General features: G+C 42.1%; 3 protein-coding genes across 7 annotated transcripts in view; all 3 read right to left on the reverse strand.

Annotated features, from left to right (window-relative positions):
- Window positions 1–1,014: 1,014 nt before the first annotated feature.
- Window positions 1,015–10,789, reverse strand: LOC147799047 (perlucin-like). Its single transcript, XM_087137309.1, has one exon. It carries the CDS (start codon window positions 7,210–7,212, stop codon window positions 6,616–6,618), a length of 597 nt encoding a protein of 198 aa, XP_086993435.1. The 5' UTR covers window positions 7,213–10,789; the 3' UTR covers window positions 1,015–6,615.
- On the reverse strand, window positions 10,129–10,455 carry LOC147799048 (mannose-binding protein A-like). The gene has a single exon (XM_087136785.1). The coding sequence runs from the start codon at window positions 10,453–10,455 to the stop codon at window positions 10,129–10,131; it is 327 nt and encodes a 108-aa protein (XP_086992911.1).
- A 4,886-nt stretch (window positions 10,790–15,675) lies between the features above and the next one.
- The window catches only part of tp53bp1 (tumor protein p53 binding protein 1), a 29,545-nt gene continuing 18,449 nt past the window's right edge, over window positions 15,676–26,771 (reverse strand). For 4 of the 5 annotated variants that reach the window (XM_087136962.1, XM_087136960.1, XM_087136959.1 and 1 more), the window contains 13 exons: window positions 26,557–26,688; window positions 25,154–26,408; window positions 24,744–25,008; window positions 23,998–24,146; window positions 23,563–23,647; window positions 23,075–23,178; window positions 21,766–21,984; window positions 20,954–21,193; window positions 20,441–20,535; window positions 19,862–19,984; window positions 18,534–18,607; window positions 18,234–18,385; window positions 15,676–16,448 (listed from right to left, as the gene is read on the reverse strand). In XM_087136962.1, the coding sequence (XP_086993088.1) occupies window positions 16,255–16,448; window positions 18,234–18,385; window positions 18,534–18,607; window positions 19,862–19,984; window positions 20,441–20,535; window positions 20,954–21,193; window positions 21,766–21,984; window positions 23,075–23,178; window positions 23,563–23,647; window positions 23,998–24,146; window positions 24,744–25,008; window positions 25,154–26,408; window positions 26,557–26,688 (3,087 nt within the window). In that variant the 3' untranslated portion in view covers window positions 15,676–16,254. The remainder of the gene's footprint in view (window positions 16,449–18,233; window positions 18,386–18,533; window positions 18,608–19,861; window positions 19,985–20,440; window positions 20,536–20,953; window positions 21,194–21,765; window positions 21,985–23,074; window positions 23,179–23,562; window positions 23,648–23,997; window positions 24,147–24,743; window positions 25,009–25,153; window positions 26,409–26,556; window positions 26,689–26,771) is intronic. The other variant, XM_087136961.1, reaches the window with a different exon arrangement.

Below are 26,771 nucleotides of genomic sequence, written 5' to 3' on the forward strand. Positions count from 1 at the left end.
TGAACTTCAAGTGCCAGCTGAGATTGACAGGAAATATTGTCCGTATGGAAGATGACAGGATTCCAAAGATGCTGCTGTACGAACAGTTGAAGCAGGGGGCACCGCGACCAGGGAAAACCCTTCAAGAGATACAAGGACACCCTGAAGGCAAACTCCAAGAGCTGCAACATCGATGTGAACTCTTGGGAAGCAACTACCCACGAGAGAGCTCGTTGGAGGCACCGGTGTACACAAGGCACAAAGGCTTTTGAAGCCATCAGAGCTGCTGCTATTCCAGCAAAGAAGGAGAGAAGGAAACAGAGTTCGTCTTCTGTGGATGCATTCCTTTGCAGCATCTGTGGCCGGTCATGTGCGTCACGAATCGGTCTTCATTCTCACGTGAAGTCCCACGCCGGCAAATGACCAGCTGCCTACTCACCCGTCGCATCGACAGGAGACTCCATAGTACATGTCGCCCATTATTTCAATGTTGTTTACATAGTTTTTTGTTTCGTTTTATTTATTTATTTTTTTGGCTTCGTAGTCATTTTATTCAGCATTATAAATTCATTTTCTTTTCATTATACTTTTTACGAGTTCATTACAAATCATCATCACCAGTCGTGCACGTGATGACTTATTATGGCCCGAGGTATGGTGTTCTATAGCCGACAAAATTGCGTTGCGTTGTGCCGTCGCCACCTTATATGAATACACGTGTTTCACACAGTCTGGGTTTTGTTCAATTCAAGGTTTTTGATTCAGTGCATAGATTGAATTTCACTTCAGAAGTGTCCACTTCCGACAGGGTTTAACAGGTTTAACAGGGTAAACAGTGTACGTACCTGCCTTTTGTGAGAGTGGCCGTTGGGGTTCCAGCGAGGCCTTTCTGCCTGGCAGATGGCCTCCACATTCCGAGGCCCTGGGTGGGAAGAGGGTACACAGGTTCCGGGGGTTTGGAGAGCAGGGGGTGGGCGGATTGGTGAAACTGCCATTTACCAAAGACTGACTGCACACCATGTCAGGATTGTGCTTCTGCTGTTTTATTTGTGTGGGGTCTGGCCTGTGAAAAGTGGGCAGGCACTCATTAGTTCTAGATTACGACAAAGTAAATCAAAAACCTACAAATCACAGCAAACTAGAAAGGATTGAAGATACACTTATTAAACATGGTCCCAAACAATCTACTATCAAACTAGCCTATAATCACAAGCGGATAGAATAAGATTAATAAAAATGTACAAATATTACAAGTGGTGAAAAAAATAAAGTAATACAAATCACAACAAAAACTTGGTAACACCTGTGAAAATTAGGCAGGCAATGCCCTGCAGCCCACGCAACGTACAATACCGCACACACTACTTGTCCAGTAAACAATTCAGTACAGGCGTTTCACAATAGTGCGCCTCCAAGAATTTCAACGCGTTGGCCAATCACAATGCGCGAAATTTGTCGACCCAATGCGCGTTTGGAAAAGGTCGACAAATTTCGCCCGTTCTAATTGGCTAACGCGTTGCACCATAGGATGTTACTTTAACACAGCTGGTGTTAATTTGCACACCTATGAGTGTTACGGTGCACCGAAGGGTGCTAAAAGTAACAACAAATAACTTTTAACACTAGTGAAAAGTGTTGGTGTAGTCGTCTGATAACACCGGTGGTGTTAAATTTAACACCCCAGTTTTTGCAGTGTGGTCAAAAATCAAAGCAAGTATAATATATGGAAAATCTGCAAATATATAATTACAAAATCACAAAAAGTAGCCTTGATTTCGTCACGTGGGATCTCTAAACACTTTTATCTCTACAAGTACATACGTATTTTATTGTAATTCAAAATGTTGTTAATTATGCAGTGAAATCAAAACCAGTTACAAAACGTTCTTTATACAGCGAGTTTCAATCAAGGTTGTTACTGTATTAAATCACAAAGGAATGAAAACAAATGCCTTTTGTACACATTAGAGCAAGGCAAAATGCCAGCATTTTCTACCTTCATAATAGTATGTAAAATAAATACATAAATGTCATTTCTTTCATTCATATCCGTGGACTCTTCTATAGTCAAAACCTGAAATTCGGTTTAAACGCTGGTGGGCACTTTACCCTTGGTGCCTGTACCAATATCTCTGAAGGAACTGTCTTCTCTGTGGGTACGTGTAGGTACTATACTGCATACATTTTACTTGGACTTAGACAATATTTAAGGTGGCTTGTGATTTTAATAAAGTTATTTGGTTTACATTTCTTAATTTTAATCCATTTTCTTATATTTGTAACAAAGAAATAAATAAAAGAAAGGTCACAAACAGGCAGCTAATTTACTTCGACATTGAGCCGAATGGTATTCACTTTTTATAAAAATAAAAAACAAAAATTTTTAAAATCAGATTGAGATTTTCTACAAATCAGATTCTTTTAATAAAAAAAAAATAAAATAATCGCCAATCCTGATTATTGCGAATTTGGGTAGACTCACTTTTCTCTTATTCTACACCCGTGATGACTTGTACGAATGTTTGGTCTTGGTTGATGTAAGACCTACAAGCGCAAAATTTAGCCAACCATTGGGCATACCACTTAGATCGAAACAAGTTTGTTTGTCTTATTATTATCTGTTATACTAAACTGACAATTCGATGATTCGATGCCAGTCAAAACATTGGGTTTGTACAGAGGTTCAAAGGATGCAGTTGGAGAACATTTACATCGGCTCTTTGTTTGTACAGCTTTCTTTGTTGAGCTGACGAAACGGTTTCCAAGATTCGACCATTATTTTGAACGAATGATGACATTTCCAATGATTGCTGGGCCTCCAACAGTTCGTCCAATTTTACTAAACACGATGATGAAAGCCAAACTATGGGCAGCACTCACATATCACTTTATCTTGGGCGTCATTAAAAGTTACTGTTTAGATACAGGAATTAAATTCCAGCCGGCCTTCACTGTTTGCAGTAAAGCAATGAATACGAGGTTGGTCTTTGCAAACAGCAAGCAGCTTAGTGTTACATCTACGGTCATTCCACTTCTTGTCTGATGACCTCATGGTTGCACAATCCTCCTGCCTGTCATAATTATCAGGCTGACCGCTTCCCCAGTTGGTGTAATTCCGCTCGCCGGACCCCTCACACTTCCAGTCGCCTTCCTGCTTTCGATCGCTGCACGCAATCCACACGGCGTGGCCGGGGGCCATTCTTGCCATGAAGTCGTTCTCCTGGTCCGAGCGTGGCACTGCCATCTTGGCTCCCAGCTTACGACAGGTATGACGGGCGTCGTCAAACGAGTTGGGCTGTTTGGTGAGGAGGTAGCAAGATCTACCCCATTTCTTCCAGGGAGCTATGCAAAGCCCATGGCGTCGATTGCATGACACAAAGGAGCATAAGCCCCAGCTTAGAAGGATTGCAAATGCCAGCAAGAAAACGAAACGGGGCGACATCTTTTTTTAAAAATATGATACCAACACTCTGTGTCTAGTTATTCTGCATTTGAAAAATGACTCTGGTTGCAATTTATACGGCTCGTGTGCACTGCCAATTAGTATAGCAGGAAGAATCTATTCAATTCAACAATTGCCTCCAAGGTAGCAACAATCATCATGGCGACTGATTACGCACTTAAGACTTGGTTACCATAGCAACTGGTAGCTACAGTTAAAGAAAGATAATTGTTACACAATATACAAAACCTCGATGTGACCTTTGCTATTTTTATTTCAACTATGCACGCACTGAATGTCATAAAAGATATTAATTGCAGACACTGAGACGTTGCATGTATCCCAAACCTGTTGTTGACTAAGATGTTGCTGTTATTGAGCTTGCTGTCGCACGTCTTTTCTTCTAAACACCAAAAAATATGGTCATAATAATGAGAATAGAAAGGTATTTACTTAAATTCAGCAACATACAGAAAAGTGTCTTCTTATCATTTGCACTCTTTTGATACTGCTAAATCTGACTTTAATGTAGGCCTCAGTAAACGATCACAGCCACATACCGGTACCGTTGTATCATTTTTGCTTCATCGAAATGAACGTTTTCAAGTCAACAGGAAACTTTTCAATTCCTTCTGCATATATACTTTTTCACGGAGTATTTCGTTCGAAAGCACATTTGTCGAAACATCGCGTTTTTTACTACAAACCTGTCGGCGTCATACTTAGTGTAATTTTTTTATGTCAACTATTCACTGCTATTACGTAGGTTTTACTTTGCTTCGTGGTCATTTTATTTAGCATTACATTTTAATTCATTTTGTTTTCATAATAGTTTTTACAAGTTATACTCGTGAAACTAATTTGAGCGGAAGGTGGGCGGAGGCGTTTACACTGTTTTCTATCAGGAACATAATGGCTTCCGTCAGATACTGCAGGCAGAGTTACAAAAGAGGTATTGCACTGCTCCTTGCACATGATTGGAGTATAGCCAATATCAACGGTATAAAGCCAATAATCTATAATACCGCTTTCAACATCCATGTATTGTATACTATTTATAAGGATAGTTAGCATTTTCAACAGGGTAATAGAACCTTGCACACAAAAATCACAGAGGAAGGAGTTTCCGACATAATTTCCTAGTTAATCTACTCTACATTAGAAGTGTTACTTTCACACTGATGATACTGCTTAAATTCAGAATTCCCGGGTTCCATTTACGATTGTGTTCTTTTTGTATGTAATTCTCATAAGTAGAGGTTTGTTTTTATTTTGAAACACGATATCAAAGTTTTCAGGGTTGACCGATTTAATCACCTTGACTTTAAACACCAAAGCAAAGCAGTAACTTGTTTCGAAAGCACATTTGTCGAAAAATCACATGACATCAGAATATTTGTCAAATATACAGTTCAATTTTTCTTGACTACAAACCTGTTGGCGTCATGCTTAGCTTAATAGCTGTATATGTCAACTGTTGATTGGTTTTACATTGCTTCGTCGTCATTGTACTTGGCATCGTATTTTATTTCACTTCTCATCCATAATATTTTTACAAGATCAAATGAAACCTTGTCTCTATCTTCTATTCTTGATTATACTATGTATTAATGAATCGATATTTCTCTTTAGACATTGTAAAAGACGTTATCATTGATGATTTCTTAAAATCTCTCACTAATGAAACTTGAGAGAAATCTGTTTAAAGGGTTCCCATTCTTGACGAGCTTGTTTCTTATAGAATAGCTCCTCATGTATATTACATATTTTCTTCTGCTAAACACTAAATATACAATATTTTGTCGTATGTGGAAATAAAGTGAGATGATTGATTGATTGAATGAATATATTACCAGTCGCGCACGAGATGACTCCTTACGGCCTTAGGTGATACTTATGAAATGGACACTAAATAATGATCAGGATATGGACGACGACGGTGACAATGGTTGCCATTCATCAGGGTAACTTCCATCAAAATGCTGGCACACAGCTTTGAATAACGGAATAAAATCCATCCCATTTCTTCCCAGGGGGCAGTGAAGAGCCCGCTGCCTTGATCGCACGATATAGAACGGCTTAAGGTCTCTCTCAGAATTGCCAACAGTACGTGGATGCCAAATATTTGAAAAGATATGATATCTGTCAAACTAAACGCAAATTCCAAGCGTTTTTTTTATCAGTGCAACTTTCTTCGTATGGCACCAGGGGAGGAGGCCAGTGTAACACCAACAATCGTAGTATACACATACATGCCATCGCAGTCGGATCCATATCTCAGTGAAGCAAATCAATTTTACGATTTGAAATAGCTGGTGAAAGGGTAATTTACCATGACAACACCCAATGTTGTAGCCAGGCTCTTCTCAGAGGATGAGGGTGGGTGGGCAAAAGTTCCCTGATGGGAAGTCCACCCTCCGGTGGCTAAGCCACTGAGTTAGTAAAACAGACAGCTCTTGCAAGAACCTTGTTGAATAGCTCTATGTCCACATGAAGGTAACGCACATCGACACGCTGCAGATGGCGTGGTAACGGCTCCCCCATCCCCCTAGATTTCCAATTTCCCAGAGGGGGAGCTGGTTTGTTGTAACAGTCATTAAGGATTGGGCATTTCATAAAGGCATTAACAAACGCGGGCAGATGATCATTTGTTTCCTTTGAGCTTTGAATTAGTATAACCCCACATATCAGCATGTGTTTGAATCATGGTAGTGCGTCTCCTGTACATCAGCGTACTGGCAACGCTCTAAGCAGTGATGAGCTGAGAGCGCTTGGTTTGAAGTCGCACATAGCTGAAGTGCAAAAATAGTCGAGCGCCCTTCGATGGAACACATTGAGGTCAATTCGCAAATAAAAGCTCGTTTTCATCATCTCCTACTCTCAAGTGGAAAGTGGTTGCTTCCACGATATACCAATTAACCTGAATTCGGAATTCACTATTGAAGGGAGGATCACCAAGGGCAGCATGGAAACATTTACATCGGCTCTGTGTTTATGCAGATGGTGTTGAGCTGGCAAAACGGTTTTTAAAATTCAACCATGGAAATGCGTGATGACATTTTCAATGATTGTTCGCCCCCCCCCCACATTGCGTTCCAGTTGAACACGATACGAGTCAAACTATGGACAAACACTCAGATAGAAACATTGATTTCCGTCATCACTTTATCTTGGGCGTGGGTAGAAGTTAGGGTTTAGAGACAGGAATTACATTCCAACCGGCCTTCACTGTTTGCAGTGAAGCAGGGGATATGAGATTGGTGTTTGCAAACAGCCAACAGTTTAGTGTTGCATCCAAAGTCGTTCCACTTCTTATCTGATGATCTTATGGCTGCACAATGCTCATGCCTGTCATAATTATCAGGCTGACCACTTCCCCAGTTGGTGTAATTCCAATCGTGGGACCCCTCACACTTCCAGTCGCCTTCCTGCTTGCGATCGCTGCACGCAATCCAGACGGTGCTGCCAAGGGCCTGGCTTGCCATGAAGTCGTTCTCCTGGTCCGAGCGTGGCACTGCCATCTTGGCTCCCAGCTCACCACAGGCCTGACGGGCGTCGTCATACGAGAGAGGCTGTTTGGTGAGGATATAGCAAAATCTACCCCATTTGTTCCAGGGAGCTATGCAAAGCCCATGGTGTCGATCGCATGATTGAGAGGAGCATAAAACACTGCTTGCAAATGCCAGAAAGACGAAAACGAAACAGGGTGACATCTTTTTTTTTTCCAAAATATAATACGAACGGTGTCTAGTTATTCTGCATTCGAAAAAGGAACTCGGGTTGCAATTCATACGGCCCGTACGCACTGCCAGTAAGTGTAACAGGAAAAATCAATTCAATTCAGCAGTTGCTTCCAAGGTAGCAATTACTATGGTGGCTGATTGCACACTTGAGGCCTGGTTACCATGGCAGCTGGTAGCTACAGTTAAAGAAAGATACTGATTACACAATATACGAAACCTCGATGTGACCTTTGCCATTTTATTTCAACTATTGACGCATGGAGTGTTATAAAAGATATTAATGGCAGACACCGAGAAGCTGCGTGTATCCCAAACCTGTTGTTGACTAAGATGTTGCTGTTATTGATGCTTAACGTTGCACGTCTTTTCTTCTAAACACCAAAACTACGGTGATAGTAATGGGAACAGAAAGGTATTTACTCAGAATTCCGTAACTTACAGAAAAGTGTCATCTTAATATTTGCACTCTTTTGATACTGCTAAATCTGACTTAAGTGTATGTCTCAATAAAGGAACACAGCCACAGAATGGTACTGTTTTATCATTTTTTTCTTCCATCAAAATTAACGTTTTGAAGTCAACAGGTAACTTAAAACCTTTCAATAAAGCCTGACAGTAAAAGATCACGCAGCGAGCTTCTGGAACCCTTGCGCTGTCCTCCTCTGGGGGGGGGGGTTACATTGGGCCGTCCAATTACGTGCGATAATGTTTGGAAAAATAATTCCTAACTGAAACCACCCCATAAAACGCTCATTATTATTACATATTTTGGGTAATAACACCAAGGATTCCTCAAAAGCGCCCTAGGCACTGTAGAGAGGAAACAATGAGAAGCAGTTACAGTTTTAGAGGTGGGAGGAAAATCCCAAAGGAATATTCTGGGTAAAACCCATGGATTAAGGTAGGGACTGAAAACCCAATCCACATGTGGACCGGGCCGGGATTCGAACCTGGACCGCAGAGGTGGAAAGCGAGGAAAGAACTGCTACGCCAACCTGACTCCTGTTGGAATTTTACCTTTGTCTTCCTCAAGTAATATTTAGGAAAACTCACCTGGAGATGGGTAAAAAACGATTTTTCTTAACTTAACAACCTTTCACGTCTGGCGATATCGTACCTAGGTCTCCATGTTAATTAACGTTTGTTTTTACTGTCCGTGCTTACGTGACTACGAGATTGTACAACGTTGCAAAGATTTACCTAGTTGCAGTCGAAGGGTTCACGTTGAGTTGACATCACGCAGTTGTTGTCGGCAAAGGTTAGATAAAAGATCAGAATCATTCGTAATTGAAGTAGAATATTGCTTTAGGTTCTATTACTTCTTAATTATAAGACTGCATAAAAAATTTGATCTGTTTTATTTTGGCTTTTACCGACGAACTACCATAAAATTTTAAACCGTAAATTTTTATCTGCATACGGGACTGCTTCTTTGCACTGTCTTCATGTAATTTAGATTTTCAGAAGTGATGGGTCATTTTTTGGCAGGATATTTCTCTTTTAGGTCAGGTGATTTTTCAGTTTCTATAAATTGATATAGGCCCATTAGCAAATATTTTCCAAAGCCCCTTTTCTGAGTTGGGTTTTTCAAGAAGTAACTGAACAAAAAAATATTATAAATTCTAAAATCTTTGCACGTTATTTTTCCTATCCAAGGGTTCCGGAAGCGCGCCATCAGGGGTCAACTTTCAGGCTCTATTCCTTCTTCACATAATGTTTTCGCAAGGTATTTGGTTTAAAAGCGCGTTTGTCGGGACATCACGTGACATCAGAATATTCGTGAAATAAGTAATTAAGTCTTTCATTCTTAGACAGTTTAATAACTTTATGTCAACTATTTGCTGTTTTCAGGTAGTTTTTTGCCTCGAAGTCATTTTATTTGACATTACATTTTAATTCATTTCCTATTCATATTATTATTACAAGTTCATTACAAATCATTACCAGTTGCGCACGAGATGACTCCCCACGGCTTTAGGTGATACTCACGAAAATGAGACTAATGCATGTGGGCGGAAGGCGGGCGGAGACGGTGACAATAATTGCTACCAGGAGCATGACGGCTTCTGTTATTTTAACGCAGGCACAGCTACAAAACATGTATTGCATTGCTCCATGCACATTGAAGTATAGCCAATGTTAACGGTATATAGCCAATAACAATAGCTATTGTTACTGCTCCGAATTCCATGTACTGTTTACCATGTTACTATTTATAAGAAAAAGTCGGCATTGTAAACACGGTTATAGAACCTCGCACACAGAAATCATAGAGGACAGTGTTTTCGACATCATTTCCTAACTAACTACATTCGAAGTCACTGTGTTACTTTCACACTGATGATACGGCTTAAATTCAGAATTCCAATTCCAAGGTTTGACTGTGCTATCTTGCTGTATAATTCTCATAAATGTAGGGTTGTTTTTATTAATATTCTGAAACATGATCTCAAAGTTTTCAGGGTTGGCCAATTTAATCACCTTGACTTAAATCGCCTATTTAAATCATATGATTTTTGAAAAGTTACTCATTTAAATCAAACTTTTTATTTTTTTTAAAGTTGAAAATGTTTGGTTTTTTTTCAAGTAATTGGTAATAGACCAGTCGCGTCCGATAAATCACGTGATCTATAGTGGGTATCAACCCCCTAGCAACGTGTGCTCAAACAATAAAGCCAATTTACGATATAGTACCCAGCACATCAGTATAGTCGGAGTACGGTACCTACCGTCGGCTTTGACGAGTGCAGCTTGAAATTGTTTACATCGTCTCTTTGCTTATGCTGTTGAGCTGATAAAAAAAATCCTAGATTCGACCATTATTTTGAACTAATGATAAAATTTACAGTGCTTGTTGGGCCTCCAACAGTACGTTCCAGTCTTATTAAACATGGTGAGACCACTCAGATAGAAACATTGACTTTCAATCATCCCTTTATCAAAGACGTGATTAGAAATTTTGTTCTAGATACAGGAATCCGCTTCCAGCCGGCCTTCACTGTTTGCAGTGAAGCACTGGATACGAGGTTGATATTTACAAACAGCCAACAGCTTAGCGTTGCATCCATAGTCATTCCATTTCCTCTCTGATGACACTATGGTTGCACAGTGCTCATTCATGTCATAATTGTCAGGCTGATCGCTTTTCCAGTTGGTGTAATTCCACTCGCCGGACCCCTCACACTTCCAGTCTTCTTCCTGCTTTCGATCGCTGCACGCAATCCACACGGCGTGGCCGGGGGCCATTCTTGCCATGAAGTCGTTCTCCTGGTCCGAGCGTGGCACTGCCATCTTGGCTCCCAGCTTACGACAGGTATGACGGGCGTCGTCATACGAGAGAGGCTGTTTGGTGAGGAGGTAGCAAAATCTACCCCATTTCTTCCAGGGAGCTATGCAAAGCCCATGGCGTCGATCGCATGATTGAAATGAGCATAAAGCTCTGCTTGCAAATGCGAGAAAGACGAAAACGAAACACGGGGACATCTTAACAAAGTATGATACGAATTCTCCGTGTCTCAGGTTGTTCAGCCCTCCAAACAATTCCAGTCACAATAACTGTGACTTGCGCTGGCAGCATTATTAAAAATTGAGTGCATTCAGCATTTGCCGGGAAAAGGAGCATTAATCTGGTGGGCCACATTACACATTTATGCCAACGTTACCATGGCAACTGGTATCTGCAGCTTAAATGGTACTTACATTAAGCTTAAATGGTACACACATTAGGCCAAACCTGAATGCGACCTTTGCCGGTTTTATTTAAAATATTCATGCACGAATTTCACCGTTAGATTTCTAACGACAGACAGTGAGAAGTTGCATACATTTCAACCTGATATCAACTATAGATCATGTTCCAATTAAATTGTAAACTTATCGATGCTCTGTATTGAACGTCATTTTTCAAAAATCACAATAAAATTACAGACACAATAATAAAACAAGAATGGTATTCAATCAGAATTCAATAACCTGCAGAATAGTGTCATCGTAACAGCTGCGACCCGAAATCGGACTTTAAAGTTGGGCCTCGGTAAAGGAACATGCACGGTTGTCTCATTTTTCACAACGTTGCAATTAACGTTTTCAAGTCAGCAAGTGGTTTTCAAAGCTCTGCGATTTCTTACACATTGATATTTTCCGGCAAAGTAGCAATTCGTGAAGACACGTGTCATCACAACTATTTTTATGTTTATTTTTGATAGAATTACAAATCATCACACGTTGCTCACTTGAGAAATCCTTACCTTGGGCAATGTTGGTGAACCGGTGAAAAAGTCGTTGCTGAGTGTCATGCGCAAAATGGTCCTCCATAACAATCGCAGTGTTGAGATTGACCTGAGTTCTGAGAATGGCCGCACTGCAAGCTGTCTCGTGGGAGAGGGCTCGGGAAAGCCAACTTGATAATTCCATGGTATGTCCGATTATTCACCTATTTCTAACCATTCTTGTCCGACTGGTATCTCAGATCGATTTTCCCGTATGTCAGCTCTCTACCACAATCTCCTGCGTGTGGCATCGATGTACCGGTACCCGGCAAGATATAAGACGGAGGGGTACCCCTTTACATGTCCAATTAATCCGTATACTCTAGCCACTGTTACCTAACACCCCCCCCTGATATCTGTAAAGAATTTCTGAGATTCCGATCAAACAATGACCAACACAAAGGGGGGTGCTATCCGCCCATATCTTGCTTCGTATCAGCATCCAGGCGCACATTATCACCTCATTATGCAATGGTTTTGCCCTAACTGGTCATTCCAAGGGATGGAAACGTACCATACGTTTCTTCCATCCCTTGCCCCTTGTTACGGTCAGCTGTTCTTATTCAAGAGAGAGTATACAGGAGGAACTCTATGTCAATTCTGGGCACGGCTGGTTCTTGGCAGCATGGAGGAAGGTGTTCCTTCCTCCATGTTGGCAGGAACAAGCAAGACGACTCAACGAAATAATATGCCGTACCAGTGCTGGACGCAATCAGTCGATCAGCGTGATTGCGAGATCGCGTTGTAGTATGTTGTAAGGAATCTTGGACTTTTCTTCCTTTTTTGAAACCATCTTCCAATAACGACGAAAAACGAAAGGGGCGAATGGCTGATGGCAGAATTATTGGTACATTGTGCAGCCAGATGGCGTAATCGCGCAATTAAGATCGAGAAATCGCACGAACTTTAATAACGACTCTCTAAATTCTTCCGGTTTTTCAGTTCACCCTAGAGTCAAATATCAGGACGATCTAGTTGAATAGTTCTCACTAAACATAACCAGCCAAACGGTAGAGTCCAAGAAGACTCTTCAATCCTGCAAAATGATTTGCAGTACACCCACACTTTTTTTTTACATATGCAGCATGGTATGAGACGGACTCAGAACCCCCCCTGCTTTGTGTTGGTCATTGTCTCGCAGGAATCTGGGGAATTCCTTTCAGACATCTTGGAGGGGATGTGTTGAGTAACAATAGTTTGGAATGTGTATAGGGATTGGACATGTTGGGGGGTACCCCTCGGTCTCATTTCTTGCTGGGTATATTTTTTTTACTGCATCAAGGGCGTTCCTTTACAACCAGTGCACTATTACATTTTCCGGGCACAAAATAAACTGGTAACAATAAAAACGTAGTCTTTGTGAATGATGGACGGGGAATCTGATTACTTATGAGCCCTTAAGGCCCAAGTGCTTCATTTTCTCATTTGTCCTCTTTTGGTTCGATGGCCTATGACTTCTAATTAATGTGACATTCTGATTTTGTAAGTTGATTGGAGCACGGGCGAGGTATACGCTATAACGGTTACCCATAACCAACACATTCTATGGTCTGCCAGTTGCTGCTTGAGTGTTAAACTGACCTTTAATGCTCATGACGTTACAGTAAATGCTGTAACGTTAATTGCCTGAACTTCCTACGCAGTGGCACAAGTGGGCTAAATGTCCGAGGGGCACTAGGGGGTACACGTAAGTTTTTTCAAGGGGGCACCACAAACAAAATAAGCTGCCACTGAATGGCTATATAAACTCAACGAAGATTATTCTGATTTCAAGGGGGGGCGTACTCCCTGTCGTTACGCCACTGTTCCTATGCCTTTTTCTACTTCACACAGTTTGCAATAAAACGAGGTCGTCATGGCTTCCCTGCCCCCCCATGCCCTGGCCTTTGTAAGTTATGTATGCATAGGCATCTCAACCCCCACCACCCGGAAATTAAAGGTAAATGCTTGTGCGAAAGTCCAACGTGTGCAAGCGCGTATGATGCGCGCGGCTGGAACCTGTAGCGTTGTATTGGAGAAGAACACGTGCTAAGAGCTCACGTGCGCAGTAGGCGAGGCTTACGGTATTAGTGTATTGCTAACTGCTTGACATCTCTACCCTAAACCCGCTCTAAAGTATAAACAGTAACGAATAAAGGTTAAGGTGAAAGCAGTTTGTGAAAAAGGGGTGTTACCAGCGGAACTGAAAAGGGGAACCAGTCCCTTAAAGACCTAGAAAAAAAACAGAAAAGAAACAAACACCATTCAAATGTATCAACAAGCAAATACAAACGCTGTATTTCAGGGAAAATAACTGTCATTTCTCCCAAATCTTGTATTAAAAACAATACTCTAAGAATGTCAAAAATACATAATTCCATGGCCATTTTGCAAAATAATCATTTACAATAATAAATGTAATGTTTTTAATACATTAAACACTCATTACTGTTCTTATATCAGTAATCTGGGCAACCAACATTTCAGTAAATTTTGCTCCAAGACGTAAGTTAAAGTTGGTGTTTTCTTACATCACTTTGGAGTAAGCCTTGTAGCAAGGTAAATATAAAATGTATAAAAATTCTACTTTACATGTACATGTATGTTATGTTGTCAACAAGTTTCCTACTCTCTACAGCTGCTGATGAATAGACTGGAATTTTTTATGTACGTGAGTTCAGACTTTTCTAGCCCTAAGTTCACGATTGCAGGTTAATTTTAAGGCTACCTGTGCACTCATTGACGAAGACAAGAAAGTCTAATCCACGTCTGCAAACTGAGGCTTTGTTGAATATGACTCTTTTTCAAGAAATGAGCAACGTGAAGAAAACTGAATAACTGGCAAATCATGTCATGGGGTATACACTAGCAGGTATCCATTCTCTCCAGCCAGTCATGGGGTATCTGGCAGGTATCCATTCTCTCCAGCCAGTCATGGGGTAACTGGCAGGTATCCATTCTCTCCAGCCAGTCATGGGGTAACTGGCAGGTATCCATTCTCTCCAGCCAGTCATGGGGTATAAACTGGCAGGTATCCATTCTCTCCAGCCAGTCATGGGGTATAAACTGGCAGGTATCCATTCTCTCCAGCCAGTCATGGGGTATAAACTGGCAGGTATCCATTCTCTCCAGCCAGTCATGGGGTATAAACTGGCAGGTATCCATTCTCTCCAGCCAGTCATGGGGTAACTGGCAGGTATCCATTCTCTCCAGCCAGTCATGGGGTATAAACTGGCAGGTATCCATTCTCTCCAGCCAGTCATGGGGTATAAACTGGCAGGTATCCATTCTCTCCAGCCAGTCATGGGGTATAAACTGGCAGGTATCCATTCTCTCCAGCCAGTCATGGGGTAACTGGCAGGTATCCATTCTCTCCAGCCAGTCATGGGGTAACTGGCAGGTATCCATTCTCTCCAGCCAGTCATGGGGTATAAACTGGCAGGTATCCATTCTCTCCAGCCAGTCATGGGGTATAAACTGGCAGGTATCCATTCTCTCCAGCCAGTCATGGGGTAACTGGCAGGTATCCATTCTCTCCAACCTACATTCTACCATCTCTTGTTGGCACAGGGAGCCCTTAAGGCCGGTTCATAGTTGGAGCGAAAGCAAACACGAATTTGTAACGTCAGATCAAATATTTGCACTACAAATTCACAAAACTCAAACACATTTCAACTCGAGCAAAATTTCACTGCAAATCTTTCATGACATCAAATTCGCTTCACTTTCGTATTCGTCTGTAATTATGAACCGGCCTTTACCCAGGAACACATCAACTGGCAATCTACAGATTCATTTGCATAGCAAAATTACCATTGGGAAACAAACTGGACAGGCCCAATGATTCTTTGTCATTCTTTCGCACAAGCAAGACAGATCTCAAAGGGGAAATTGTCCAACATCTCCAAAATCCCCTACTTCAAAACTATATCATTATCATTCCCATTTATGACTACCTCAATGTCTAAGTCAAGCAAACTGATGCTGTCAAACCTCTGATGTAATTACAGGAGAAAAAATTCATGGAATAGTGACTGTAAATTCCTTTCCAATCTAGAACCAGTGCCACAGTCAAGTCGATCATACATCCCCGTAAATGTCAAGTCACAAGTCCAGGCGTACATAAGTGCAACGATAAACAAGGATAAAGGAGTACTCTTAGAAAACTTCAATGAATAGATTATGACCTGGCACAAGACTGAATTGGCCAGTCCCTGGACTTGAGATAGACTAAGGATAGACTGACTAGAAAACTGCCAAATAGTACCCTTGACACATTTTCTTTATTCAAACAATCTTGTAAAAAACAAACACACACAGATTTTCTGGGTGTGATTTGTGAGCTATGAAGCACCTTTATATTTATGATACACGACCTGCTCCGCAAAAATGAGTCCCATGTCAAGGGAGCCACCTTTTGAGTTTTGCTCTGTATTGGATTGAGGAATTTGAGCTTTATGTCTTGATGTGTCACTCAGTCTGGTATGATGGAAGTGAACGTTGTGTAGATTTTAAAATGTTGGTAATTGCTTTTGCTTAAACACTGTGCAAGATTCTCTCAAAGGCCATTCACTCAAAAGTGGCTCTGGCGACGTGACTCAGTTTTGTAGAGCAGGTCATTATATGAGGAGTGGTGTATGGAGAGAGGGAGTGCTGTATATATCCTGCATTAGTACATGTACATACTATACACTCTGTAGATTCCTGCATTCTGAACCATTCAAACTTGAGACTCTCACAGACAGACACATTCCCCCCAGTCCGACAGTTCATAGTTTCAGAGTGAGGAATGTCTCAGAAGGCAAGTAGAGACCAGACCAAACAACAGATCTTCTTCCAGCATTCACCTTGGGGGCTTGTCGCGGTGGCTCCACCTGTACTTCTCATGACCCCTGTAGTCCACCCTGACGCCGTTGATGAGGCACTGGATGACCCACTCACAGGAGACCACGGGGATGTCGAGCTGTTGGGCACGGTGGAGGAGGGAGCGGGGACAGGACGGATCCGTCACGATTACATCACAGTCCAGCGAAATATCTGTCAGCAACAATAGTACAGAGAGTGAGGTGGTAAACTTTCTCCTGAAGCATCAAAGGGGTTTTCCACACATCATTTTGTTTCTCTCGTCTAACGTCAAGCTTCAGCAGGCCTGTGCAAAATATTCAGTCGCTTCTCATATGTTCAAATACATGTTTTTAAATCAAATATTTGAAGGTGGAAATCAGTGAAATTTCTTGACACTGTTTTCTGAGCATATTTCAAAGCTTTAAAGAGTAAACAAACACAGCTGACAAATATGCTAAGCAGCAAGACCACAAAATTAAATTACTCTTCCAATTTTTCTTGTTTTAACTTTAAGTTGTGAGGAAATAAAATCCCTAAACTGGACTTTTTGTCAGTATAACTTTTAAGTAGACCCCAATTCTCATCCATTAACTACAGAATGAAGCTCAACCATCGATTGGTTCACCACCACACAAACATACATTTCTGTTTTTGTGTCTGTTTGAAGTAATCAAGTATATGAATATGTAATCAATGTCGAAGGTCAGATATCCGATTATTCAATTATTCAAATTGGCCCAGCCTTAAGCTTCAGTTGCATGGATTCAATCTTGAGTTGAGAGAATTAAGCTCAACACGATTCCATCCTCTCTAGCACGGACATCAAATGAACATCAAACTCTTTCATATATGAAGCATCAAACACTTTCAAAAAATGAGGCATCAAACTCTTTCATATATGAGGCCCGGCATCAAACTCTTTCACATATCAGGCATCGAACTCTTTCATACATCAGGCAAACGTTGGGACCATCTGTGTTTAATTCCAACAGTGGATTTTTCTAACAATTGTCACGACCGAGAAACTGAAAGTTGCAAAATGTCTAGGCAGAGTAGGGTGGCTTTGAGTATGAGCACAGACGGGTACTAGAGCCTGCCAAGAAGTTGGAAGACAAGGCATGTCGAAATGAACCGGCTAGGGTAGGGACTACCATGCACGTCTATGAGAAATGGATGTAGCCACTAAATCAGTGGCTTCCATTGGTTTACATGTTATTTCTAGCCACAACCATAACTTTGACATAGCCTAAGGCTTACCTTGATGGTTTGTATGCCATGCTAATACAGCATACCAAGGAAGCACCAATCATGGACTAAAGTGTTTTACATTTTTAACAAACTGTGGCAATCTATGCAAAGACCAAACGGAGGCATAACAACCAATAAATGTGTTTCAACTGAGTCCTGTTGTAAATTGGTGTTTAGAACAAGAAATTCAAGTCACGGTTGCCTGCATTTGAACCACTACTTGCATCTCTTTACGCCGATTGCAGAGGCGTAGGCACAGGCGGGGTATGTGCCCCCCCCAAATTCCCAGTGCCCCCCCCTGAAAAAAACGGATGAATGGATACTGAACCAGGCAAACAAAAACTTGCCCCCCAAAACCACACCACTGAAAAGCTGGTACCCCACCACTGAAAGCTGGTACCCCACCACTGAAAAGCTGGTACCCCACCACTGAAAGCTGGTGCCCCACCACAAGATGCTGGGCTCCCTTTGGTGCCCCCCTCCCACTAGTAAAATCATAGCTACACCACTGGCTGATTGAGTTCTTGATACGATCTTGGAGGATGAGGCTTGGCTGTCTTTCTCTCCTGTCCTCTTTTACAGTATTCCAAATCCTTACATTTGTGTGCTGTGTTTATCATTAATCAGTGAAATCAACTTAAGCCCCTTGCTCAGAAAGATGAATAGATATCAGGAGAACATATGAAGGGGTATTAAAAATCCAACACTACTTTTGCATGAACAATGTACCTGGATTTTTAGTCAATTCCAGATTGGAGGGTAGTCTGGAGACCATGTGGCATCCAGCAGCTATGAGGATGGATCTCCATGTGTCCTGAACGCCCTCGAGGTCGGACACCATACACATGCTCATACCAGCAAGAATGGAGCGATTTGGTTGGCTATAAGTGGAAAAAAAAGGCCAAACAATGTCATAACATGGAGTACTTACACAGATGTTTAGCGCTCATCCAAACTTTAAAACCACTTCAGGGCACTAACAAACAAGCCCTTTTATATATTATCTGAGATTCCAACTTCACAACTTACATTTCCATCAGTGCATTTTCTTCCAGGCTCTCGCCAGCGGGCAGGAGGTAGCTCCTGTAGTTCTCCAATTTCCCCTACAGAGACAAAGGAAACAGCTTAAGAATCAGTTGAAAATTGATTTTAAAAAAAACCTACTTTACAAAAAATCCTATTTCAAACCTCTGTGAGCATCAAAACGAAAACTCACATATGTTTTTGTGTAAACATTGTAAACTGAACAGTTTAATCACTGTTGAGGTAATCTTTAAAAAAACAACATGGTTTCATCTGAAGTTTTAAAACTTCACATTCAAGGGCTAACAGCTTGGGACAGGATCAAGATACTTTGGAGGTGTAAAATGGAGATTTGGAGACTCAGTTTATTATGGCAAAAGTAGCAGTGATGGGGCAATATTATTAGGAGACGGGTTTCGGTGGCGTCAAAATAATTGCCTGGAGGAATGGATAATTGTCCCTGAACGTCACTGGCAGCTACACTACATGTACAGGGAAAAGAAAACCCTAATTCAACCACAATTTATAGGAAAACTGCAGATTTCTTAATTAAGTATTATATATCTCCAGAAAGGCCTAAAATGTCTTCTTTTAAATGACACCTTGATCATGTGTTCAATGTCACAGATGAACGAGTTACAATGCATTGTTGACCAGCAGGTGACATTTGCACTCTGACACATTCAAAAGCGCTTGTTTGTGTTGGCCAAAACACATTCAAATGTGCATCATCTACTGTACAGTTAAATTTATCACAGTGCAAATTTCACCTGCTGGTCAACAATGCATGTTACTCATTCAACCGTGACATTGTCAACCAATGACATTAAGGTGTCATTGGAAAGAAATTATTCAGGCCTTTTGAGACATATTAATGCTTAATTAAGAAATCTGCAGTTTTCCTATAAATTATGGTTGAATTAGGGTCTCCTATATTTTGATACACCCTGTACACTGGTGAATTCAGGCAAAATCAGACTGGTTTTGGTGGAAGTACAGTAATCAATAGATAATAAAGGCTCTACATCTTTGCTATCCAGGAACATTTTCATCTCATTCCTTGTCCAAACCCAGGGCTGTATCTAACTGTCCTCAATATAATTTTTGTTCCAGTCAATCCATTTTCACCATTTCCCCTTGCTTTATAAGCATGGTTGCCTCCTGCAAATTGAGATTTTTGCAAACCTAATTTTTCTTCGTTAACATCTCGGCAATGCTTTCTCTGCATCCCTCTTTTGCTCTTATAACCTCTATCCCACTGCAATGTGTAATTCACTCCCCCGCACCTGCCACACTACTGCCCAAACCTATTAAATTCCACTGCCTTCCCGTACCGATTTACAGCAGTCTCGTAGCCAGAGGTGGGAGATGCAGGGAATGCCGGCAGCCAGGGCTTGGAAGTATTTCTTGGTGCGGCAGTAGGTGTTGGCTATCAGCAGTACTTTCATCTTGGTAATCTGATGAAAGAGTTTGGGCAAAAATCTGTGATGAGCAAGTACCACTGGTGAATTGCAAAGGAACAAGAAATGGGTGTCTGTTACATCATCTTTTTTAGGACATTAACAGCACTATAAATGTTCAATGAGGCTCAAAGGGAAATTACGCTCTCTGTAAAAAGCAAACGAAAGAAATCTCAAAAAACAACACAAAACAAAGACAGACATGGAAAAACAATTCATAGAAAAACAGAACAGCCATTGAGTCAAAAATAAAAAGCAAGATCATTCAGTCCATCTGTTGACTTTGTAAGTACAACTTAATCCCAACGCTATAAGCACTGACAACATAAAAGAAAGTTGCTTTAAGTCTATTTTTTCAGGTTTTACTGGACTGACACTCTATGGGGGGCTAGCTTGGATATCTGGGTGCCAGAATTAGAGACACCCCTTTTATTAGGGGTTAGGTTTACTGACCTGTGACTTGTTGAAGTCAGACAAAACCAGCCCTCCTCCAGACTGGATCTGTTGAACGGCATAGGCACGGTCAAAGGGCACCATCTCCATCTCATCTACGGCACAGAGAAAAATGCAACTTGAAATCCAAGAGTTGTGCTAGCAAACACTGAACATACTTCTTTTACTGTTTTATTATGTACACAAACAAGCACATGCAACTAACGCTGAAACTTAGTGAGTAGGGGGAAGCGTACCAGAGTTGTAGTCGAAACCATCGTAAGACCATACACAAGACCATTCAAAAGCCCAGACATAAGTAACAGGGTGAACAATGACAAAGGAGTGCTGTTATTGCAGCTTATTTGAACAGCTATTGATTTGAATTCAGGTGACAGGTTTTGTGATGGTCTTAAAGTGGTCTTGACGACAACACTGACAATGTCTCCCAGTGACAATGCAAATATGGAATTGATTTTGTATGCCTGTCACTTCCAGAGATAAAATGGATGAATGACAGTGTTGCACTCTTACTATCATGTTCTTCTCCGCTGCTTTCGTCCGATGACGACATCTGCTTGGGGGGCTTCTTGACCTCGCCGTGAGTCACCAGGAAGGCGTGGTTACGGAACAGTGTAGCTTGCCTAGGCAGGGGGCCCATGTGGACAGCCATGGGATGGGCTTCCTCTGCCTGTGGACTCTGCTTTGGTTGCTGGCGCTTGCGCGGTGACCGACGAGGGCTCGTGGTGAGCTCAGGGCTCGGTGTGAGAACACCTGTTTACAAAAACAATTAACAGAAAATACCAACAAATGAGCTCCTGGCGGGGGGGGTTCAAGTTTCCTCACAGTCTAGAAGCAGACATTCATCTCATGAAGAAAAGGCTCTTGGTATTACACATCATGTAAGTCTCAACAGTCTCTTGGAAAATGTTAGACAATCCCTCTATGTTTGCATCTGCAATACTGATGACCTCTTTTTAGAGGTGTGTCCAGTGACAGGTGATTATTCCTTGCTCTGCTCTGTCCTCCAAATCACTTCAATATTGACTTTCAACGGCTGACCAGTGCTTTGCTGTAGCAGTACTACTTCAGTTGAAGTGAGCAACACACTCCAAGGAATACCAAGCTAATTCTTTGACATGAAAATGGCATCTCTCTATTTACAGTTTTGGAAATCTTTGCTGATACGGTAGGGCGTCCTCAACATCCCTTTGTGTGGAAGGTATTGGCAATATGGCCGACTAGCTTACATTCCGCCTACAGAGTAAATAGTCTAGTGGCATGTAAGAGAACTGAGAATTTTTTTTTTTCTCATGGAGAAGGTTCGGGTCTATAACATTACAAACCCTGTGCAGCTGCTCTGCCTCTCTTCCTTGGGGAAGGTGTGTCTTTCTTTGGCTGTTCCTCCGAGGGCACCAGCTTCCTTTTAACCCCCTGCCGCAACGGAGTTGTCTTCTGCGGTGGTCGGGGCGTTTGCTGACGTGGTTTTTCCATCCTGGCACCGCCACTTGGGCTCTCAAGGAGACGACTGCGAAGCCTAGTTCGTTTGCTGTACACCACGTTGTCTGGGAGCAGAGTAGATGGTTTGGACATGCATGACAGAGGAGTTTAATATGTGCTCTCCGTTAGACAAAAACTTCAAGTGAATAAATACTTCAAGCCAGTGGCGTAGCCACGAGGGGGCCCCCCTCCCCCATAAGATGCAGGTGCCCCTTTGTGGCCCCCACTAGTAAAATCCGACCTATGGCACCACTTCAAAAAAATTGAACCTGAAAAGAAAACGTCAAAAATCTACTCATTCAACTATAACTTCAACTTACAAGTTACACCGATATCTGCATAGTCTTATATAATGGGTTTTGTCAGTGCTTGTCCGAGAGCTTACGAAAAAATACACAAGCTTACTTGGGTGGGACATCTTGAAATAGTTCACGGTACCCGCTGCTTCACCTGAGTCGGACCGGCCAGCCGACCCGGCAAGCTCGGTGGTCGAGTGGTTAAGACGTCTGCACTAGTAAGTAGGAGGTTGTGGGTTCGAGTTCCATCCAAAACAGCTAGTGAATTTTTTCGCAAGCTCTCAGACAAGCACTGAGCATACAGCGTTTATCAATATATACGTTGGGTAAGGGCAAATCCCGTTACATAAATTAACATCTCCCAAACGCAAAAAATACATCTTGCATAGTCTTGATTGCATGACCAGTTCTGTGGTCGAGTTCATCAGAATCCCTTTACAATGTCTTTGACGAGACTAGTGATGAGCAGTGGGGTGAACAATGATAAAGACATGCTGTCTTCACATTTCATTTTAGCAGCTTGGGACTTTGCGTCAGACTGGTGACAGACCTGCAGGGAATTGTGATGAATTCAAGTACAAAACAGTACAGAGCTTGAAATCCTGGACTAGGTGAAAACTACTTTCTACGCATTTACTTTCGGTACACTGTTTCATTCAAATGCTGCAATGAAAAGCCAATCAACGTAGGGCATATTCAATCAGCAACAACTTGTTAACCACTGGTTGATACTGCCTGGTGCCCTGTATATATTTCATGTATAGGTTACCAGTCAAAATCGACTATTGGCCGACAATTTGTTGCTGATCGAACATGCCAATGAGTGTAAAAGTTAAGAATTACGAAACCCAAATTGTACCGAGGCTGATGACGTTGCTGCCACTGGTATTGCTACTACCACTAGTGCTGCTGACCAGACTAGCTGCCTGGTCTTTGGTCAGGATCACATGATGCCTCTCATATCTGCAGACAATTGTAAGAAACAAAATATGCTGTGAACAAAAAAAAATAGTCCAGGGAGATAGAGCAATGACGAAGTAGACGATACAAAATCTTATTTGATTTGACCTAGATAGCAATGGAAATTCTTAAAGCATATCTTCAATTTCAGGAACCCAACATCAAACGACAATCACTTTCCAGACTCTCTGGGGGACAGGGGCGAGTATGTTCAAGAGCTTGACAACTCACAGACCAAGGTAAGCTTGGAGGAATTCAACAGCTCCCAACAAAATGGGAGGGAATGAAAATAATGTGATGCATATACAGGTAAATCTACAGGGCGTGAATATGATGTGAACCACAAAGAGTCGAACAGTTTTACTGACGAGACAATAACCACTTTACCTGGATGTTTCGTGGGAGTCTGTCTGCTCAATGACATAGCCACTGGTATTTCTATCCACATCTTGGTAATATCCAACAACCAAACCTACAGAACACAAAGACATCACCGATGATGCGTATCAGACAAGACTTTAATATCCCCAAACAACAGCATAAAGCACTGTGTTCACAGATGTCAACTCTGCACACACAGATGCGATACCAGTCAAACGCCGGGGCCATGAACACAAACTCTACGGATCCCGTACAAGAAGTTGTGGGCACCTAGTAAAGATCTCTGGTCATATCACAGTTGTGCCACAAAATCAGTCTTGAAAATGCAGAAGCATATCATAACAATAATGAATAATATATAGGAATAGGTTAGGTGGATGATTGGACCACGATACAGTGATCTTTTCCCATTGGTCAACAGTCTATAGAGTGGTCAAGTACCTGCATAGTGGTAGCCATCAACATCCTTGGCCATGACGCTCTGGCCTCGGCTAAGCCATTCCTTAATGATGATATCACGTTCGTTCACAGCGCGGCGATCCCCGTCGTCAAATTCTATCATGTACCTAATTAGAGTCAAGGTGCTTTGCCTGTGAATCACGAATCAAATCAAGGCACCTTTCCAAACAGATGCTGTCACTAGGTTCTTGAATGAAAGTATAAACAGTCTAATGAAAAGGAAATGAAGACTTACTTCACTTTTAAATTGGGGTGGGATTTGACAGGTTGTGATCGTACGGGAGAAGAAAGGATAAACGTATTCTACACCCTTATCAGCCACTTTATTATGTATTAAAGACTTTACTACATTGTTTAAATTTCGAAACCCAGTCATGACCCAGAGATGTCAAAAGTTCTAAATATCAAGTCATTCATAGGTGACTGCGCGCTCTTAAGTTCCCACATTTCTTCAGCTTTAGACAAAAAGTGATAAGGCTTCACAACTCATTAAAAAAATATTAAGCTTTTGCTAGTTAATAGGCCAGTGACGTAGCAGAGGCCCCTTTAGACCATGGCAAGACCCCACAAGACTTCTTGTCTGAAATCAAGTCACAGACAATTCAAATCACCTACAATGAAGAACATTCCTTTATCACTGTTTAACCTATTCCTTGTCACTGGTAGTGTGAATGGTCTTATTAACTGAAACACCAGCTTTTAGCCTTCATCTTCCAATTATCTCTCACCTCAGATATTTATCCTGGCAAAGAATGGTGCCCGGATACCAGAAGCCATCTAGCCATTTGGTGTAGACCTTTGTACCAGGCAGCAGTGAGGAACCCTCCCCTTCAGCAACTGGCAGAGTCTCACCTGCTGGAGGCTCCAACAGTGTGTCCCGGGGAAGAGAGGAAGTGGATTCAGAGGTCACGGGTTTAGTCGACTGCTCTGGAAGGGTTGATGTTCTCCTTTGGGTAGTGGGTGACAATGTTTTCTTTTGAGTAATACTTTTCCCTGGTAAAAAAAACGTGAACAGTTTCATGAAAATTTTAACTTAAATTTTTATCTTTAATAGTGTAATTCCCTCTCTGGAAAATTCAAAATGTACTGAAAGATTTAGTGAGGAATGTTTGAATAACAAAATGTCTTAGTGTTGCACCTTTGCTTCTTGATGACCTTGAAGTGCGTCTTTCCAAATCTGATGATTTCCTAGGTTCCTCTGGTATGTGCTCTTTCTCTTCTGAAACCAGCTGCATATCTTCTTTATTTGGTGGACTCGTGACAGGCTCCCTTCTTGTTCCTCTTCTCTGAAACTCTAACCTGGGCTGCTCCTGAGAAGAAAGCTCAGCTGAGGGAGTCCTTGGCGTTGATTTCTTCGATCCATCAGGCGATGCTTTGCCAGTCCCTGCAGCTGCCACTGCAGGGCCTTGGTCCTTATCCCTTGGCCTCCTTGCTGATTTCTTGTCTTTCTCAGCAGATGCCAGAGATACTGATCTAGTGATTGGGACTGTTTCTATCTCAGGTGTAGAGCGAGTCCTTGGCACTGGCCTTCTGTTGACAGTATCTCTTTCGGATTGAGTTGACCCTGCTCTTGAAGATCTTCTTACGGGTGAAGAAGATGCAGGATGCGGTGATGAGGAGGAGCCAGATGTTCTGTCTCTTGTTCGCCTTCGTGATAATTTACTTTCAGGACTCCTTTTGGGAGATCGATCCTCTCTAGTTGTTTCCTTTGCGGGAGCACTTTCCTGTGAGAGCTGCACTAGTTTGACAACCTCTGTTGCAGATATATTTGGCTCATGGGTTACACCTTCTTGTGGACTCCTGACCTCTTCAGAAACTGGTAAGGACATCCTCTCGGTCAAACCACTGCCTTGCTGTTGATCTACCTTCCGTCTCGGAGTCTGATGTGGCCTCTGAAAGACAACATCAGGATCTAGATTTGTCCTGTGACGGGTCTCGTCACTGCTGCCAGATGAACTCCTAATCAGGGAAGCTGGCTTATTTGATTCCCTAGTGAAAGACACCCTTCTGGGAAGTGAAGGGCCAGCAGCCCCTGGGCTTAACAATTCACCGCCGGCCTTTTTCTCATTGCCAGGGCTTTTGTCAGAACCGGGGGAGCTCACACTCTTATTTAGGCTGGGGGTACTCTTGTCTGAGCCAGGAGAGCTAACGGTTTGCTTACTGAGAGAGCTGCCAGTGCGCGAGATGCTGGAGAAGCTGCTGTGCTTGGACAGCGTCCCACCGCTGCCACTAAGGGTCCTGACAAGACTCGGGGAGGAGCCAGATGTCTTGGAGTACATCGAGCTGACGTCAGCCAGTGATCCTGAGGTCAGGGAGCTGATAGAACGAGACGGAGAAGGAAAATCCACGCTATCCTCATCTTCAATTGTTTCAACAACAGGCTCCACTTGTTCCTACATGAAAATGAGAAAAGAAAGACGAATTCAGTTTTTATCATAACTTTTAACAGTAAATGCCTAAAAGAGTACAAGAATGCACCCGTAGCATTTACTGAGCAACAGAGCATAGATCTAAGCATCACATCTGCTCAGGTTGACCTACCCGCGTCTCCCATGTCTTCACCACTTTGCCGTCCACAATAATCTTCTCAACGACAACCCGAAAAACCACAGTTTGCCGGACAACGTGCCGGTGGGAAAGGGGTGGATCACCAGCAGTTGACTCACCAGCTGCCTGCAGTGAACACCAAAGAAGTTCGACAGAGCCATCAATTATTAGAAACACTTCACAAAAACTCCAGCTGCTCCTCCCCGATG

The sequence above is a fragment of the Acanthaster planci genome, linkage group LG05 (genome assembly GCF_054643075.1).
Source record: "Acanthaster planci isolate LZ-2023a linkage group LG05, COTS_SCS, whole genome shotgun sequence".
Lineage (NCBI taxonomy): Eukaryota > Metazoa > Echinodermata > Asteroidea > Valvatida > Acanthasteridae > Acanthaster > Acanthaster planci.